The 16,191-nt window shown below is 40.1% G+C and overlaps 1 protein-coding gene across 1 annotated transcript in view; it reads left to right on the plus strand.

Annotated features, from left to right (window-relative positions):
* CPS1 (carbamoyl-phosphate synthase 1) overlaps positions 1-16,191 on the plus strand; it is a 141,590-nt gene that overhangs the window by 1,833 nt on the left and 123,566 nt on the right. The window contains exons 2-4 of the mRNA XM_089672227.1: positions 7,983-8,092; positions 10,982-11,126; positions 13,878-13,967. Of these exons, the coding sequence (XP_089528353.1) occupies positions 7,983-8,092; positions 10,982-11,126; positions 13,878-13,967 (345 nt within the window). The remainder of the gene's footprint in view (positions 1-7,982; positions 8,093-10,981; positions 11,127-13,877; positions 13,968-16,191) is intronic.

Raw genomic sequence — 16,191 nt, forward strand, 5'->3', positions numbered from 1 at the left:
TGGCATTGTAGTTATTAGTAAGTAAGGAGTGCATAGTAACCATAAAAAATATTTACCATCAATAGACCACCACCATTCCATTCTGGCATGCAATCTTTTAAAAAAAATTTTGCATGCCTGATGTTACATGCTCGTATTTCATATTCACATTTAGATTGATTATTTGAATGATATTACACACAATATTTCATTGAATCATGCAAAATAATCGTACAAATCATTTAGGTAGTAGGTAAGCTGATTGCTTAAGATATGGACTACTGTGTGAGGCATCTGGCTGGAGTTCACCAAGTACAATGTCATTCACCACCCAATGACTCATGTTAAACACAGAGAGATTTTATCTCAAATTTGCTTGACACAGCACTCTGGTAAATGGAGAGGTCAAGGACAGATTTATAGTAAAAAATGTAGAGTCCAGCAGACAAAAACGTGGACTATATCCGTCAAACATTTCTTTATTTTTTTATGACTGAATTCAGCAAATGTATGAGTTCTAGTACACATTGTCCTCTATTTAATTAATCCAAGATATAATTGGGACATTTGTTTTACTCCTCATAGAGTGTCAAATTGTGCTCTTTTCAAATATATACTGTCAGCAGTTCTGATTCAATATTTGATTCAATTAAATAATAGATATAAATATATTTTTCGCCTGTTCAAACAGATAAAACAAGCAGGATACCACCAAAAATGTTACTGTTGTAACAGTTCTCTCAGGTATTTAAAGTTTAAGAATCTATTCTGTTTCAGGTATATCAGGTTAAGTGCTTGTTACATAGTTACATAGTTAGTCTGGCTGATAAAGACAAAAGTCCATCCAGTTCAACTATAAAAAGAAAAAAAAAGTTATAATCCTATACGCACAGTTGATCCAGAGGAAGGCAAAAAACCCAGCAGGGGAAAAAAATTCCTTCCTGACCCCCCGAGAGGCAATTGGATATTCCCTGGATCAACGTTACCTATAAATAGTAACCAGTTATATTCTGTGTATCCAAGAAATAATCCAGGCCTTTTTTTAAAGCAATCTACTGAGCTGGCCAGAACCAACTCTTGAGGGAGTCTATTCCACATTTTCACTCTTACTGTGAAGAAACCTTTCCGTGTTTGGAGATTAAATTTTTCCTCCAGACTGTGATGACCTCAGGGTGAATAACTACATCGAGTTCACTATATGAACCACTGATGTATTTATACATGGTGATCATATCCCCCCTTAATCTCCTCTTCTCAAGAGTGAATAAATTCAGTTCCTCTAATCTTTCCTCATAGCTGAGCTCCTCCATGCCTCTTATCAGTTTGGTTGCCCTTCTCTGTACTTTCTCCAGTTCCCCAATGTTCTTTTTGTGAATTGATGCTCAAAATTCAACTGCATATTCCAGATGAGGTATTACTACGCATTTAACGCATTTCCTATCACAAAAGTCCTCGACCACACAGCTGCTGTTTTTGACCTTTGATGTTTTTTTCTACAGCCTGTAAACTCCCCAGCATTTTATCCTATGTATCCGTGCACATAGACCGTGATCAAAATTTTCTGGCAGTGGCATTTTTTGGCTGAAAAAAAAAACAGAACTAGTGGGTTTCTAGAGGAGTTTTATAGCTGTAAAAATGTGGTAAATTGCGGCAAACCGGCGATTTTGGACTTTTTTGGGGAAAAAAAACGCAAAACAATGTGGCCAAACGCCGCTATATGCTAATGCAAAAATGCTAAAAAACGCTGAAAAACTCAAATTTTTGACTGACTCCTGCCTGTCAGATGGAAGCAGTCAGGTAGCTCTACTGCTGCCAATTGCTTCCACAGTCCCCAGTTCTGGTGCCCCCCTACGGGTGCTCTCCCACCATGTAACCAGGCTCTGCTTGCCCATCTGCCCATCTGAGAGCCTGGGGAGAGCCATGGTGGGTGCTGATGGGTGGAGGGGTGAGAGGAGAGCAGCTGAGCAGCTGTTCCCCTCCCTTCTTTGTATGACCTGGAAGGTGAGGTCCATGACTTCACTTCCGGGTCATGGCTGTCACTTTCCTGGCTAGAATAGCCAAGGAAAGATGTATTGCGATATGGTTTGCATTGCAATACATCTAATGGAGCTCAGAGGAGACATGCAGGGTCTTTTAGACCCTGCATGTCTCAATAAAGAGAACCTGTCACCAAAAAATCATCACATAGGGAACTTTGTGTCCCTATGTGATACAAAAAAAATGTAAGTAAAAAAAAAATTTTTTTTTGTAAAAAAAATAGTTACACCCAAAAGATCTTGAGGCCCCCCACCCCCATATATATGCACTTATTAACATAAACACACATGTTAGGGTGCCTATGCGTGAAAATGTCAATTGCGATACACAAGTTACATATCACCGTGCACGCTGCAGTTAAAGCAATAATTCTCCTCCATACCGGTAAACTGATGACCTACAGGGGCTTTTGAAGCTTCGTCTATAGAAAATCTAGGGTAGTGAAGTTTGACGCAATTTCATAGGCGCACGCAAATTTAAGGTTTGGCATGTTAGGTATCTATTTACTCGGCACAACCTTGTCTTTTATATTTTTCCACAAATATGGGCAATTTATTGCTTTTATTTGACCTACAATTCACTTTTTCTACACTTTTGCAATGATATCGTTTGACATCAAAAATTGGAACTACTGCTATATTATTCTCTACGGTATCTGCTTTCAGAAAATACATAATGTTTTGGGGGTTTTGTGTAATCTTCAGGCCTAAAATGATTTTTTAAACATGCAAAAAAAATGCAAAAGCGGCTCTGGCAGAGAAAGGATAAGTTCACCTTTTGTAAAATGTTACATGTTACACCCGTATTCAGGGTGTAACAGGTTACAAATGCACGGACCCCCACACCTTCCCGATCCCCTGTTTTGTTCTATGGGAAAACTGCAAGTCCTAACAGCCTTTGTGGCTGTAGGCTTGTAGTTCTCAATAAACTATCAGGGCACTGTTGATTGTTCTAGGTAGTTCATTGAGCTTTAACTGCCTTCCCATATCAGAGGTACGGGCAGACAGATACACAGACAGTCTGCAGGACAGTGGCATTAATCCATGATCGCTGATCGTGGGTGCAATGTTTTACAGGACCATACCAAAAAAAAAAAAAGCATATTTTTTACCTGCAAAAAATTTGCATTTATTCATTTTTTTTTGTAAAAGTGAACTTATCCTTTAATGGTCTGTCTTTAGTTTCTAATCTATAATCTTTTGGAATTTATATTTGGTTCCCTAACATAAATAGCTCATTGGTAATTGAACATCAATGATTCAGAGAAAAAAAATCTTGTCAATAAAAATATGGTGAAATTTTTGTTGTGATCAGAATGATATATAAAAGATTATCTCTATTTTCATGCCTTTTTCAATAATGACCTTCAGTTTTCCAGTGTTATGTATCAAAGCAGAATTATATTTCTGTAACATATACACATATGAAAAATGGAACATACCTCTCTCCCAAAAACATAAAAATGTTCCAGTAAAATACTGATATCGGTGATAGCACTTTTTGACTCCATATATTGGAATTAATTTACTATAGGCAAATAGGCTGTACACTTTGCAAGAAAAGTTGCAGTTTGCAAGGGAATTTTCCTCAATGTTTAGTGAACGTGATACAATTTCACTTTGCAAAGAATACCTAATCATATGCAAGGGAAATAAAGAACAGCATTTTTGCTTGCACGCGATTGAATGACAGCAGTCGGCAGAGCTTCAACTCATTTACTAAGCTCTGGGGGGAACTTCCCTTGCAAAATTAACAGTCTATTTGCCTTTAGTAAATCAATCTCATATATTTTCTCTGTCTCTGTATGTAATCTAAAACCACTCAAGGCCAACACTCACACATCTCTCATTATATGGAAAGCTCACCTATACTCATGATGAGCGTAAAGCCATCCTCTCAAAAGTCTCAGAAGCAAAAAATTAAGCAAAATACAAAAATAATATAAAATCACTGAAAGTGCCAATCATAATAACAGGTGCACACAACACTACTAAATATGCTTTTTCATCCATGACCTTCTTCTAAACATACAGACCCGAAGTGTAAAAGACAAAGAAGCGGTGGATTGCAAACAGTGGTGGAGGAACTGTTTAGACTAAGCTTTAATTATTTGGACTGATTTGATACACAAAGTTGAAATATTGATTTCAGAATGTGTAGTGAAATTTTTTTTTAAAGAGATGTGGCGTTTGTGAGGGCCTAAATCTATTATATGTTATATATATATATATATATATATATATATATTTATATATTTAGCAGATATTGTTACTGGGTATGGCAGCTGTAGTGGTATAGGTGTGTAAAACAGCCTGTCTGTTGCTGAGGTGCCCAATATGTGTGTGTAGACAAAATATTCTAAAAAAGTGCACCATGTATTGTTGGTATTTTAAGTTATTATTGATACAAAATTGAAAGCTTCAAAAAGGTTACAGTCTTTTTTTACCACCCATCTTTACACTCATATAATGGGTGCCTTTGCAAAAAAAACAGGCTTTTTTGTACACCAGTATTACTTCTTCTACCCCAACACCTCTTACTGGGTTAAGAACAGGGACCCCTGAGCATCAAATCTGTGTGGAGACAGAGGTATTCTCCAAGTGTCTACACCTCAGCTTGCGCTTTCTATATCAGCCTCTCTGGATGTAATGTTAAGTTTTTCTTTGTTCAACCCAGCGGGCTGAACGGAAAAAAAAACTGAGGCGGTCGCTGTACTAACTATGTGATGTTAGTACAGCAATCTCCCCACTGTGCTATTGTGCTATGACAGGGGGACCGCCCCCCCCCCCCGCAGAATACACAAGTCAGCCATTGGCTGCAAATGCCATTCGGCTCCTGGTTTACCAGCATGTCTGGTCGACAGAAACCAGTCATGAGATTGGCTTCTGTTGGACAAGCAGCCGTACACATGAGCCGAAAGTCGGCCAGTTTTGCCAATATTCAGCCTGTGTGTGTGGGGCTTAAGTTACTTAGTATTTGGAGTATTAGTATTTGACGCCAAATAATTATATTGAGTGCCTAACATGTTAATACTACATTGTAAGGTGCTCTCCTGTTCTAATTCTGCTCTTTTTTCTGTTTAATCCCTTTCCCCACTTTTGTAAGAGAAACACAAACTAAAAACACATAAGATGTAGATATTAGGTGCAGAAGCCTGTGTATATTAACATATTTCAGTAACTGCAGAAACAATCTTTGTAAATGTACAGAAGCTTGACCAATAGCCAAATAGTCTGTAATGCTTTAGGTTACGAATGCTCTTTGTGTATCTTTACCTTATCACACCTAATAAATGCATTAGTCTTTATTGTCCTATAAAGCAGACATGCTTCCAAATGCCAAAACTATAAATAGACAGGCGCTTGCTCAGTATGGTTTCACCATAAACATCATATGACAGAAAAGATATTACATAAATGTATATGAAGTGTTATCCCAACACCATATAACATAAAAGTCCTATATATGACAGCATGATAATCCAAATACAGTATGTGAATGGAAGTCCTATAGAAGGGTGCCACTTTGGTCCAAAGAGATCTTTTCCACCACTTGTGTGTAATGTAAAAGTTTCCCACTCACCAAAAGGTGTTGACCCCAATAGTTGATGGTCAAATATTGCTTAGATGATCAAATGGCATATGGATTGCCATCTGTAAGCTCTCATATGATGTGTCCTCAGACTCCCCTTCTTGCAATACTGGTTCTCAAAAAAACTCAAAGTAAAAAACGAATATCCATAAACTATACTCTACATGTAGTATTTATTGAGAACCACGGTTCATAAAATAAATGTAAACACACTCACATTATATGGTGCCTGTATCCCGGCATGTCTCTCTAGAATTAGCCGGTGTGCATTCCAAGCCTTGTATTAGCGAGCCAGATGTGACGCCATGTGAAACCAGGAAGTGACGGGATCCTCTTGATCCTGCCACTTCAGGGTACCACATGATGTAATGTCCGTCTCACTTAAACGAGGCTTGGAATGCACGCCGGCTAATTCTAGAGAGACATGCCGGGATACAGGCATCATATAATGTGAGTGTGTTTACTTTTATTTTACGAACCGTGGTTCTCAATACATTTTATAAACGGAATTACGCTATGTGGTGCATTTGTGCTTTATATTTATGCACTGGACCTATCTAATCTCTTTGAGCGGTGATGACTGCGGGTCCAAGAGGAGGATACGGTTATTGTTGTGCCTAATTTACACCATGCTCTGGTGAGTGTTAAGTCTGATGGGGGTGTTACTGTTACCTAAAGAACACGGTGGAGCTGGAGTGAATTTATGAATTACAGAGACTTTTGTTATAAGAGATCTATGTGGTGGACTTTATTCTCTTTATTTTCACTCTGCTACACCTTGGCGGAAGATATTTTAATTTAATATAATTAATTGGTTAATCTTTTATTTATTTATTTTTATATTATCATATGTTGGTCTATTGTTATGATCATATGGAGTGAAGCTCTGTTTCTATGAGGACTTTTTGTGACTCATTTTATTGATTTTTTGTATAGTGTACAAACAGCAGCGTATTGGTTTTATTATATTTTATTTTTGTTGGTTCACCAGTACATAAACACGTAGTTAGTACACTCACACGAGTGTCAATTTGTTCACATGCTATTTATGTTTATGGTGAAACCATACTGAGCAAGCGCCTGTCTATTTATGGTTTTAAGATTCAGAGTGTGTTCTCACTTAATAGGGGCAGCTGCCATTTGGCAGAATTTATAGTTTTTTCACAGCACAGTTATTCACACAAGGTTTCACAGGCGCCATGATATTGTTTGTTGATTCATGCTTCCAAATGCAGCAATTTTGTTAGTTAAAGACATCAAATTCTTTGAATGTATGCATTTTACCATGTATTCACTTATTGCCCAAAGTACTGAGTTTTAGAGTTTGATCCTTGCTATTGTTGAATTTAAATTTTTCTCTTTGCAAAAGTTTGCACAGAAAATTATTTAGTTGAAAGTACTGATGTTTGCAGCTTATCCATCTACTTTTACTTTGCCAGCTATCAGGGCTCAAAGCTGGGCAATTGTATATTGTGTACTTGTGAAAATTCATTTGCACCTTTTTAGTTGTAAGTTGATTGTTACAATGCAAAAAATATGGTTCAGATTAGGTTACTTTTGTGGCTAGTAAGACTTGCTGAGGAGATTTGACTTGTATACAGTATATCTATAGAAAGTTGAAGTAGGATATTATCTACACAGAAGTTTTTTAAATCAAATTGGTAAATCTACGAAGAGTAATTCAATCTGAGTGTAAAATATAAGTGATCTTTGATAGCAGAAATTTAAATCTAATCTAAATATAATGGACATTAATATGATACCAAACATCTGGCTCCATTCCAAGAGATAGTGGCTCCCATTTATGAATTGTATTATAGGCAGCAGCATTTTCAACGCATGCTAGATTATGTCTTTAGTTATACTTTAGATATTTGAAAATGATACAATTAAGTCATAAAGTAAAAAATACACACAATTATCTAATTTTCTCTCACGGTTATCTGTACTGTATTGTTTGAGGTGAAAATGTCATTTTTACATTTAATGAAACAATGCATTGTAGCATTCTACATAGCAAATGTATTCAATGTATGGACCATGCTAGCTTTAATATCACCATCCCCTTAGAGGATTTGTCACAGGACTATATGGAAGAATCATTTACTCTGGTAGCAAGATTATTGTAATAAAGACCTAAATATGAATGAAATCCTCGTGAACACTAATTAAAAGTCTGACACCAATGCTATTCACATAGTAATGTATGTAACATATATTGTTTTTATCTGCAATGTTTTACTGTAACAAAAGCTTGAAGTATGTCTTGAATGTATTTTTCTTTTTATTTAGCAAGGGCCGATCAAATCAAATACACTGTAAACTTCATACACTGATGGTGTGTTCATGCTAATGATTACATTTGTCCCATTTAGGCACACACTGCTAATTTAGTGTTGGAAGATGGTACAAAAATCAAAGGATACTCTTTTGGGCACCCCGCCTCTGTTGCCGGTGAGGTCATCTTTAACACTGGATTGGGCGGGTAAGTTAAACTAAAAATTCTGACATTCAGCAAAAAAATAATTTGTTGTAAATACTGTATATTGAAACTGTCCCTGCACAAGCTTATATTTCTACTTACTTTAAAGTGTTACTAAACCCACAACAGTAAATTCAGTCTGTATATGTAGTAAAGCATATTTGTTATACTCACAGTGGAACCTAAGGGGTTAATCCTCCACATTGTGTTAAAAGGCTGCTTGCTCCAGTCTTCTCTGATCCTCCCCTTTTACTGTTCCCAATCCATCTGCTGATAGTTCAGAAATCTAGCAGTCACTGTACACATGCTCAGTTTGGTGTGTATGGCTAGAGAGTTTTTTTTTTTTTTGGAGAGGGTGCATGTGATCAGCACAGGGCCAATCAGTGCTGTCCAGACACAGGGTCAATGGTCATGCAGGAATGAAAATTCCTCCTACAAGATTAACCAGAGCTCGGCCGGACACTGATAGACACTAACAAGACCGCTGTATACTGCTGATTAGAAAAGGTATTTAGCAGTTTATATTTACTAAAATGCATTTCCATGTTCTGTGTACTGTGGGAGACCAGATATAGTGAATGCAGGGTCCTGGGTTTAGTAACACTTTAAGAGATTATTTTTTCCATCTTATAACAAATTGTTTTATTTTGTTTAATCATGGGTCAGTAACTATATTTTTAGATAACATCACAATTATATAACAGGCATAAGAAAGATTTGACCAGCATTCCCCTAATATATTAGTTCCTCCTCCAAGCGGAGGCACTGTTTATTTGGTGGCTGTTGGACAGATGTCCTGTTAGGACCTATGGAGATAAGAAGTGCATGCTCAGTACTGCAGTAGGAAGGTAGCATGGAGACAATAAGGGGAGATTAACACTGATGTGTATTTTTGTTTCTGCTTTTGCACTGCATTGCATGAAGATAATTTTACATACAAGTAAACCCTAACTGAACCCCATTTACACTGTTAAAGTACCATATATTACAAGCCAATTTTTTATATAAAATGGTGTTTTCATGATAATTAATTCTTTGTTGCATATCAGTGCTGCTAATCTCAAGCAACCTTATGATAACCACTACTTGTCTACATACATGCACTCCAGCAACAATTGCAAGTTAGTTCTCACGGTGGGTTTCCTCATGGTGACAACTGGGAGCCATGACTAAGCAATGTGCATTGGTATGGCCTCTAATAATGCCTAACAAGAAAGTGTGTTTAAGGGTGACATAGCAGAAGAACAACTGGGAGACAAGCACAAAGAATGGTCACACTAGTGCCAGAATGGAGACTTTCAGGGAGGATCATCAGGTATTATTTTAATGAAAAAGTATAACCCAACTGATCATGGTGAAGTGGGCCACAGGAGCCAAAATGTTCTCCACTGAAAAACTTTCCTTCTGTAGAGAGGCAGAGACTGCAACAGAACCTCCAAACTTTGCGTGCAGACCCAGTAAGCAATGGCTGTTGGGAGGACATTGCCACTGTTCAATATACAATTTGCGTGATGAGATTTTTTGGCTGTACACAGTAAGGAAACTCTATAGGGGGAACTGAAGACTGTGTGTTTGGGAGAAGGATACAAGGAAACCAATGTGTGTTTGATGGAGGTATGATATTGCTGCTTAAAATGTATCTGTAGACAAAACTTTATTTTTTTTTATTTTGGATGCAGTGGGCAAACCAGTTTAGTCCAGTATTTTTCAAACTTTTTAACATGCAGGAACCCTTGAAATAACTTTCTGGTGTCAGGAACAGGGGCGGACCGACCATTTGGAAACTCGGGCACTGCCCGAGGGCCCGAGGTCAGTAGGGGGCCCCATGAGATGCCCCTGGTACCTTTTTCATAGGCTTTTTTGAGTTTGGGCAAGGACACAGGGGCCCCATGGTCCCCATGAGTTGTCAGTCCACCCCTGGTTAGGAAACCCCTGCTAAAACTTACTATACTGTATCTACAACCCATGATACATTAGTGTGATGGTCAATAGCAAGAATACTCCTTACATTTGTGGTCACTGGGACAAATGCACTTACAGAGAGCTAAAAGATCAATGGTGTCAATGGTTACTTATCTGAGAGGCTGAAATTGCTTGTTGCTCAAGAAATCCCTAGCAGCCTTTGGAGGAACCCAAGGGTTCCATGGAACCCTGGTTGAGAAACCCTAGGTTAGACCCTCCATCCAGTTTTTATTGCTGTCTTTGCCCCCATTCAGGATCTTCACCCCTAACCTTTGTCCTGATGATTATTGTTACTGACAAAGGAAATTAAAAATTTTGTTTCCATAACAAGAAGTATGGAGAAATCTTCCAAAGCCGACACCTGTTTAAGGAACAGCGCATTATGATGGGAAATCACCCCACCTTGGGAGATTTCCTCTAACCTCCTGTTGCATCCCTGGGGCAGGATGGGAAACAAAACAACCCCAATAATACACAAAGAAAAAAAATATAAATTGTCAGGGGTTTTTAACCATTTCCTACTCTATCCAAAACTAAAAAAGTTTTGGATATACATACACTTTAAGCATGTTGTATAGACTTAAATGTAAAATTGGAGGTAAAACCCTCCAATTGAAAGTAGAATGTATCTATTATATTATATAGGAGGCATGAAAGCTGCATTTAAATGTATTGAAAATTACATTTGAAATTACTTTTACATGCTAACGTTCATACGAAAATATTTGCGTTTACATATATTGCATGCGGGATTCTTCTTTTTCTTGGGCACTGGGATGCAAACAGGTCCATCCAGAACAAGGTACAACAAAACTGCAGTTGCCACGTTCAGATGGTAAACTAACCACATTACAGCTGCATTTTTATGAATGTGCTTTATTTCCTAGACAGAGATGGCAGTTCTATTCTCTCTTTCACCTTGTTTTCTAGATATGTAGAAGCTGTGACAGATCCAAGCTATCATGGTCAGATTCTCACTCTTACCAACCCAATAATTGGAAATGGTGGTGCACCAGACACTAAGGCTCGAGATGCTTATGGCCTCATGAAATACATTGAGTCTGAGAATATCCAGGTAAAAGGCCTCACCATTTAGTTTTTTTCCCATTTCTATGTACTCTTTGAACTTTCTGTATAATTGTTTGTATTGGCGCAGTCCCCAAGATAAAATCAATAACTGACTCTCACTCTAAAATCATATAGTTTGGCTGATTTCCCACTGTGATCATGCAAACTCTTCATGTCTCCTGTGAGCAGAAATTAACATGAGAACTTTGGTCAGTTATGTGGGTGACCCATAGAAACAAATGACTGATCAGTATTCACTAGAATGGCCAAATTCAGTGCAAGGGCTATTTTTAGACATCATGTACTGTATACCTGAACGATGATGCCGTTTTGCACAAGCTTTACTCCATGTCATGAGATTTTTTAAAGAAAATCTACAGCTAGAATACCCTACACACTTCCCCAGTGGTGTATTTAGGTTTTGTGCTGTCCTAAGCAACACAAAAATTGTCTGCCTCCATAGACATCGACAAACACAACTCCCCCATCACCGCGAGCCGGACATTGACCAACAACACCAACACTCTGCCCATCACCCAAGAGACCCTTCCACTACCACTCCACCAGTGACAGAGTGTGAGGGACCGCCGAGCGGCACCACTAGCACTCCACCGGTCAGGTGTGCCCAGAACGCGGAGTCTAAGCCCCAGGGTACTTGTTCACCAGGGCCCCTGATGGTGGGGATGGACTTGTAGTACCCCGGGACCAGGTCGCCACTACTGAGCACACCTGTCAGTGGTAGGGGTGTTCGCCAGGGGCTCCAACCAGGGAGAGACAGATGTGAGGAGGTCGGGTGACCCCGATGGGATGGATGGATGGCTGAGCAAGTGCGAAGTCAGACAGGCCGAGTTGGTAACGTAGAGGACGGTAAGGTACAAGGGAGCAGGCAGAGAATCGTCGGGTCACACGCCAGGTCAGCAACAGTAGGTCAGATCTAATGAGGGGCATACAGGGAGAGAGGTCAGGCAAAGCAAGGGTCTGGGCAGGAGAAATCAGCAGGTCAAGAACAATCCGGGTCAAATAACTTACAAGGCACAGGTTCAGAATCACAGGAAGCAGGTAAGACCAGAAGGCAACGAAATGACAGCTCAGGGACATTTAAATAACCCGCCCTGCGCTACCATTGGTGCCCAGCGGGCGGCCGCGGCTTCTACTGCGCATGCGCGAACTCGAGCGCCGTGGCCGGCCCGGATGTAGTGCCCGTGTCCCTGCACAGGGCGGAGCAGCGCGCCTGCACCGGGACCATCGCGGCAGGGATCGAGGGGATCCCTGACACAGAGAGACACTCACCTTCACAGCTCCAGACATCTCCAGGAACACGGGTCAGGCTCTGCATACACCATCAAGCAGCCCACAGCTTCCAGCGAATCCCACCTGGTTCCCATGGCATGCGTTTTCCTTCTTCCATTCCTTCTTCCGAAGGGAGGTGCTTCCCCCCTGAAAAATGCCATCCTAGGCAAATGCCTTGCTTGCCTTGTAAATACACCCCTGCACTTCCCCCATGCTGATTTTAGTCAACGATGTCTAGAAGAGGCCAAAAGAGAGAAAAAAAGAAACCTAAGTATGGCCTATGAGTGCCATTATGGCATATACAGGCCTGCTTAAATCTTGTGTAGATGTATATTCATACATTGTATGTAAAGTATTAAAGTCTACAGCATGACTGTACATAGTGCAGTTACACCTAATTTTTAATTTCCACCCAGTCTTATAGCTATTTTTTCCCTGATCCAATTATATATGAGCTGGTGTGGTCTCCTTGCTTGTACAAATCTTCTTACCCAGGCCGACCAAGCAGAAAGCTTTCTCCATTTGGTCCTATAGAGAACCTGTACTCTGAACAGAGTTTGGGAGTCTGTACAACCATCTACAGGATTTAATTAAATTTGCAACATGAATGTGCATGCCCAGCCGAGTAGGTTTTGACAAGAGTCTGTGCGCAGCTAAAAGGGTTGCACCAATATTTTGGAGGCAAATAAGTATAAGACTGAAGAGGAGGCTGTCGATATTCAAAAAATGAATGTAACCAAACTAAAAGTGCAGTTACAGTACAAAGCTTAATCTGTAATCACCTTAGTATAAGTATATTTACACTTCTGCTGGCTAGGTATGTTGTAGAAGTTATGTATTACCTATGAATGCCTGTGCTTTGTATATGAAATCACTGGTAGTCTTGCCTATAGACAGACTATACAGAGCAGCAGAGTAAGGTTAGGCATAGACAGCTCGAATTTCGGCCTTTCAGCCCACAAGTGACAGAGAGAAAATCACTTGATTCCCTCATCCACGCAAGATGAGGATGGAGGAATCTTCAGTGTAACTAGACTGATAGAGCTGCAGAAGACTGATAGGATGCCCCTACTTTTCATCCAAAATATTACATTTACAGATCATGTACTTAGCGGTACTGCATGGGTGGAGCATTATTTCCTGTGTTCCTCCCCTATACCTGTACTATTACTCCGCAGCCCCACAAATACATGTATTCTTTATTGCATTCTTGACACCTTCATGAACTTTAATGCAGAGTGTAAGCCCAAGTTGCTAAAAAGAACATGGGACAACCACACTGCAATATATCTGTAAACACACAAAACTGCAAACTGCTGCAAAACACCCATTATGGGTTAGTCTTTGTACTGTATCTCTATTATTTTAAATATCATTTTAATGCCAGAATAAAAGTAATAATGCCTTATCAATGTGTTACTGGTGATTACTGATTTATGAAGTTTAACATTTTTTTTTATTTACTTAGGCATCTGGTCTGCTGGTGCTTGATTACAGCCATGAGCACAGTCACTGGGGGGCAGTTAAGTCACTATCGGAATGGCTGCATGAAGAAAAGGTTTGTATCAGATCCTCTCTAGTTTGCAGGGAAAAAATAGCATATGCCTTATTCAAATTGGGAACATCTATACCGTACATATTTTTGTAACATTTCTTTTCAATCCAATCATAATAAAAAAAAAAATGGCTTTATACCTCCTAAAGTAGAACTATGGCCTTCTATTACAAAATAAAATATGTATTGCACCACTTATACATACAGCAAGTGCATCTGCACTTACAGCTTTCTTTCAGTTCTTCTGCAATGTCCCAAAAATACCTGTTGAACCTGCCAATGAATCCATAATGCAGCTTTCTGTGATGGTGTGGCAATGATGCAGCACTGACTCTGAATTTAGAGCAGTGTTTTCACTCTCTTTCACTCTCATGTAGTATGTGACTGCTTGAAATACAGTGGGAAGAAAAAAATGTTGCGGGGAGTGTGACTATCAGTATTGTTACTCAGTGGCGTCCCGAAGCAGGTGCAGGGGGTGCGGTCCGCACCGGGTGACACTGACCACACGGGGTGACACCGGACCCACTCCACAAAAAGGTAAGTTTTAAAGCAAGCCTACGATCCCTGCAGGATGGATCCAATCCATCCTGTGGGGATCGTCGGCTTTCTTTACAACTTACCTTTTCTTGGAGTGGGTCCGGTGTCACCCGTATAGGTTGCATGCGGACGATTCTGCGGACACCGGTGTATCGGCAAGATGTGTCTCCCACAGGGGCGGACTGACCATTTGGAAACATGGGCACTGCCCGAGGGCCCAGGGTCAGTAAGGGGCCCCATGAAATAACCCTGGTACCTTTTTCATAGGCTTTTTTGAGTTTGGGCAAGGACAAAGGGGCCCCATGATCCCCTATTGCCCGGGGGCCCCATGAGTTGTCAGTCTGCCCCTGGTCTCCCATATAAATATGTCCCCCTGAAGCAACTGTGCATGTCCGGGTTTCAGGCACGATCAATCTATGATAGAACTACTGCTATCATCGATTGATTGCGCCTGAACTGGGACATGCGCAGTTGTCCCCGAACCTGCTCCAAGAAAAGGTAAGTTGTAAAGAAAGCTGTCGATCCCTGCAGGATGGATCGGATCTACGGATTGAGCATAATGGATCAGAGTCTCATCCATTATGCTCAATCCGCAGATCCGATCCATTCTGTGGGGATGGTCGGAGGGGGTGTCACCAAGTGTTGCCTCACCGGGTGACACCAACCCTAGGGAAGCCTCTGTTGTTACTATTGATTCACAAGTCTGTAGCTTGTCAGTCAGCACCTGACCACACCTAATTCTGCTCACTGCTTTCTGGATTGAGAGCACTGAAACCCTTCCACTGTGAGCTGCAGTGGCTGGGAGGGGGAACGTGTGAGATATAAATGAAGGAGGGTTTGGTTCAGTCAGGGAAGATAAAAAAAGTGTTTACTTTATGAGACTTGTGCATCATATTGTCACTGGACTTGGTCCTATCGTACAGGAGCCTTTAGTTGTTCTTTACTTCTAAATGACAGTGGGTAGAGAGACATACAAACATTTCCTTTTTGTAACCAGCGTAACCTGTGTATCCACATTTTTTAGAGCAGTTTTTTCACTTGTTGACCATCATCAGTGCAATATATGGATTTGTATAAAGTGAAGTCAGGGAAGCAAAAAAAGTGAGCATAACTAGTCAGGCTTAATGGCTTAAAAGAAACAAAAGGTTGGCCACTGTGTCACTGCACATCACAGCACAGACTTCTTAAAGCAGAAGGTGAGCAAACTGTTGGCGCTATATAAATCCTGTATAATAATAATATAATAATAAAAAAGGTGTTTTGATGTATTTTGATGTGGTAAAGTACATTTCCCAGCTCCAACAATATAAGCATCAGACTGAGTTTATATTTGCAACAGGCAACTTGTACAATATTGCCATCTTGTGGATGTTCTTTATTTGTGCAACATGTCTCATAACTGTACAAGGAACACAAAAGTCATTTTTTTTATTCATTCCCAATGCTGTTAACCGTTTGCCCTCCGCCCTATAACAGAAATACTGCTACAGGGTGGCACGGTGGCAAAATCACCCTTTGATCACTCCAGGTGTTAACACCTTCCTGCCCAGTGTCATTAGTACAGTGCAGGGATGGACTGACCATTTGGATTCTCGGGAACTGCCCGAGGGCCCGGGGTCAGTAGGGGGGCCCATGAGATGCCCCTGGTACCTTTTTCATAGGCTTTTTTGAGTTTGGGCAAGGACACAGG

Source organism: Staurois parvus, unplaced genomic scaffold, assembly GCF_062004578.1.
Source record: "Staurois parvus isolate SC_StPar_1 unplaced genomic scaffold, SC_StPar_1.0 ptg000011l, whole genome shotgun sequence".
NCBI lineage: Eukaryota > Metazoa > Chordata > Amphibia > Anura > Ranidae > Staurois > Staurois parvus.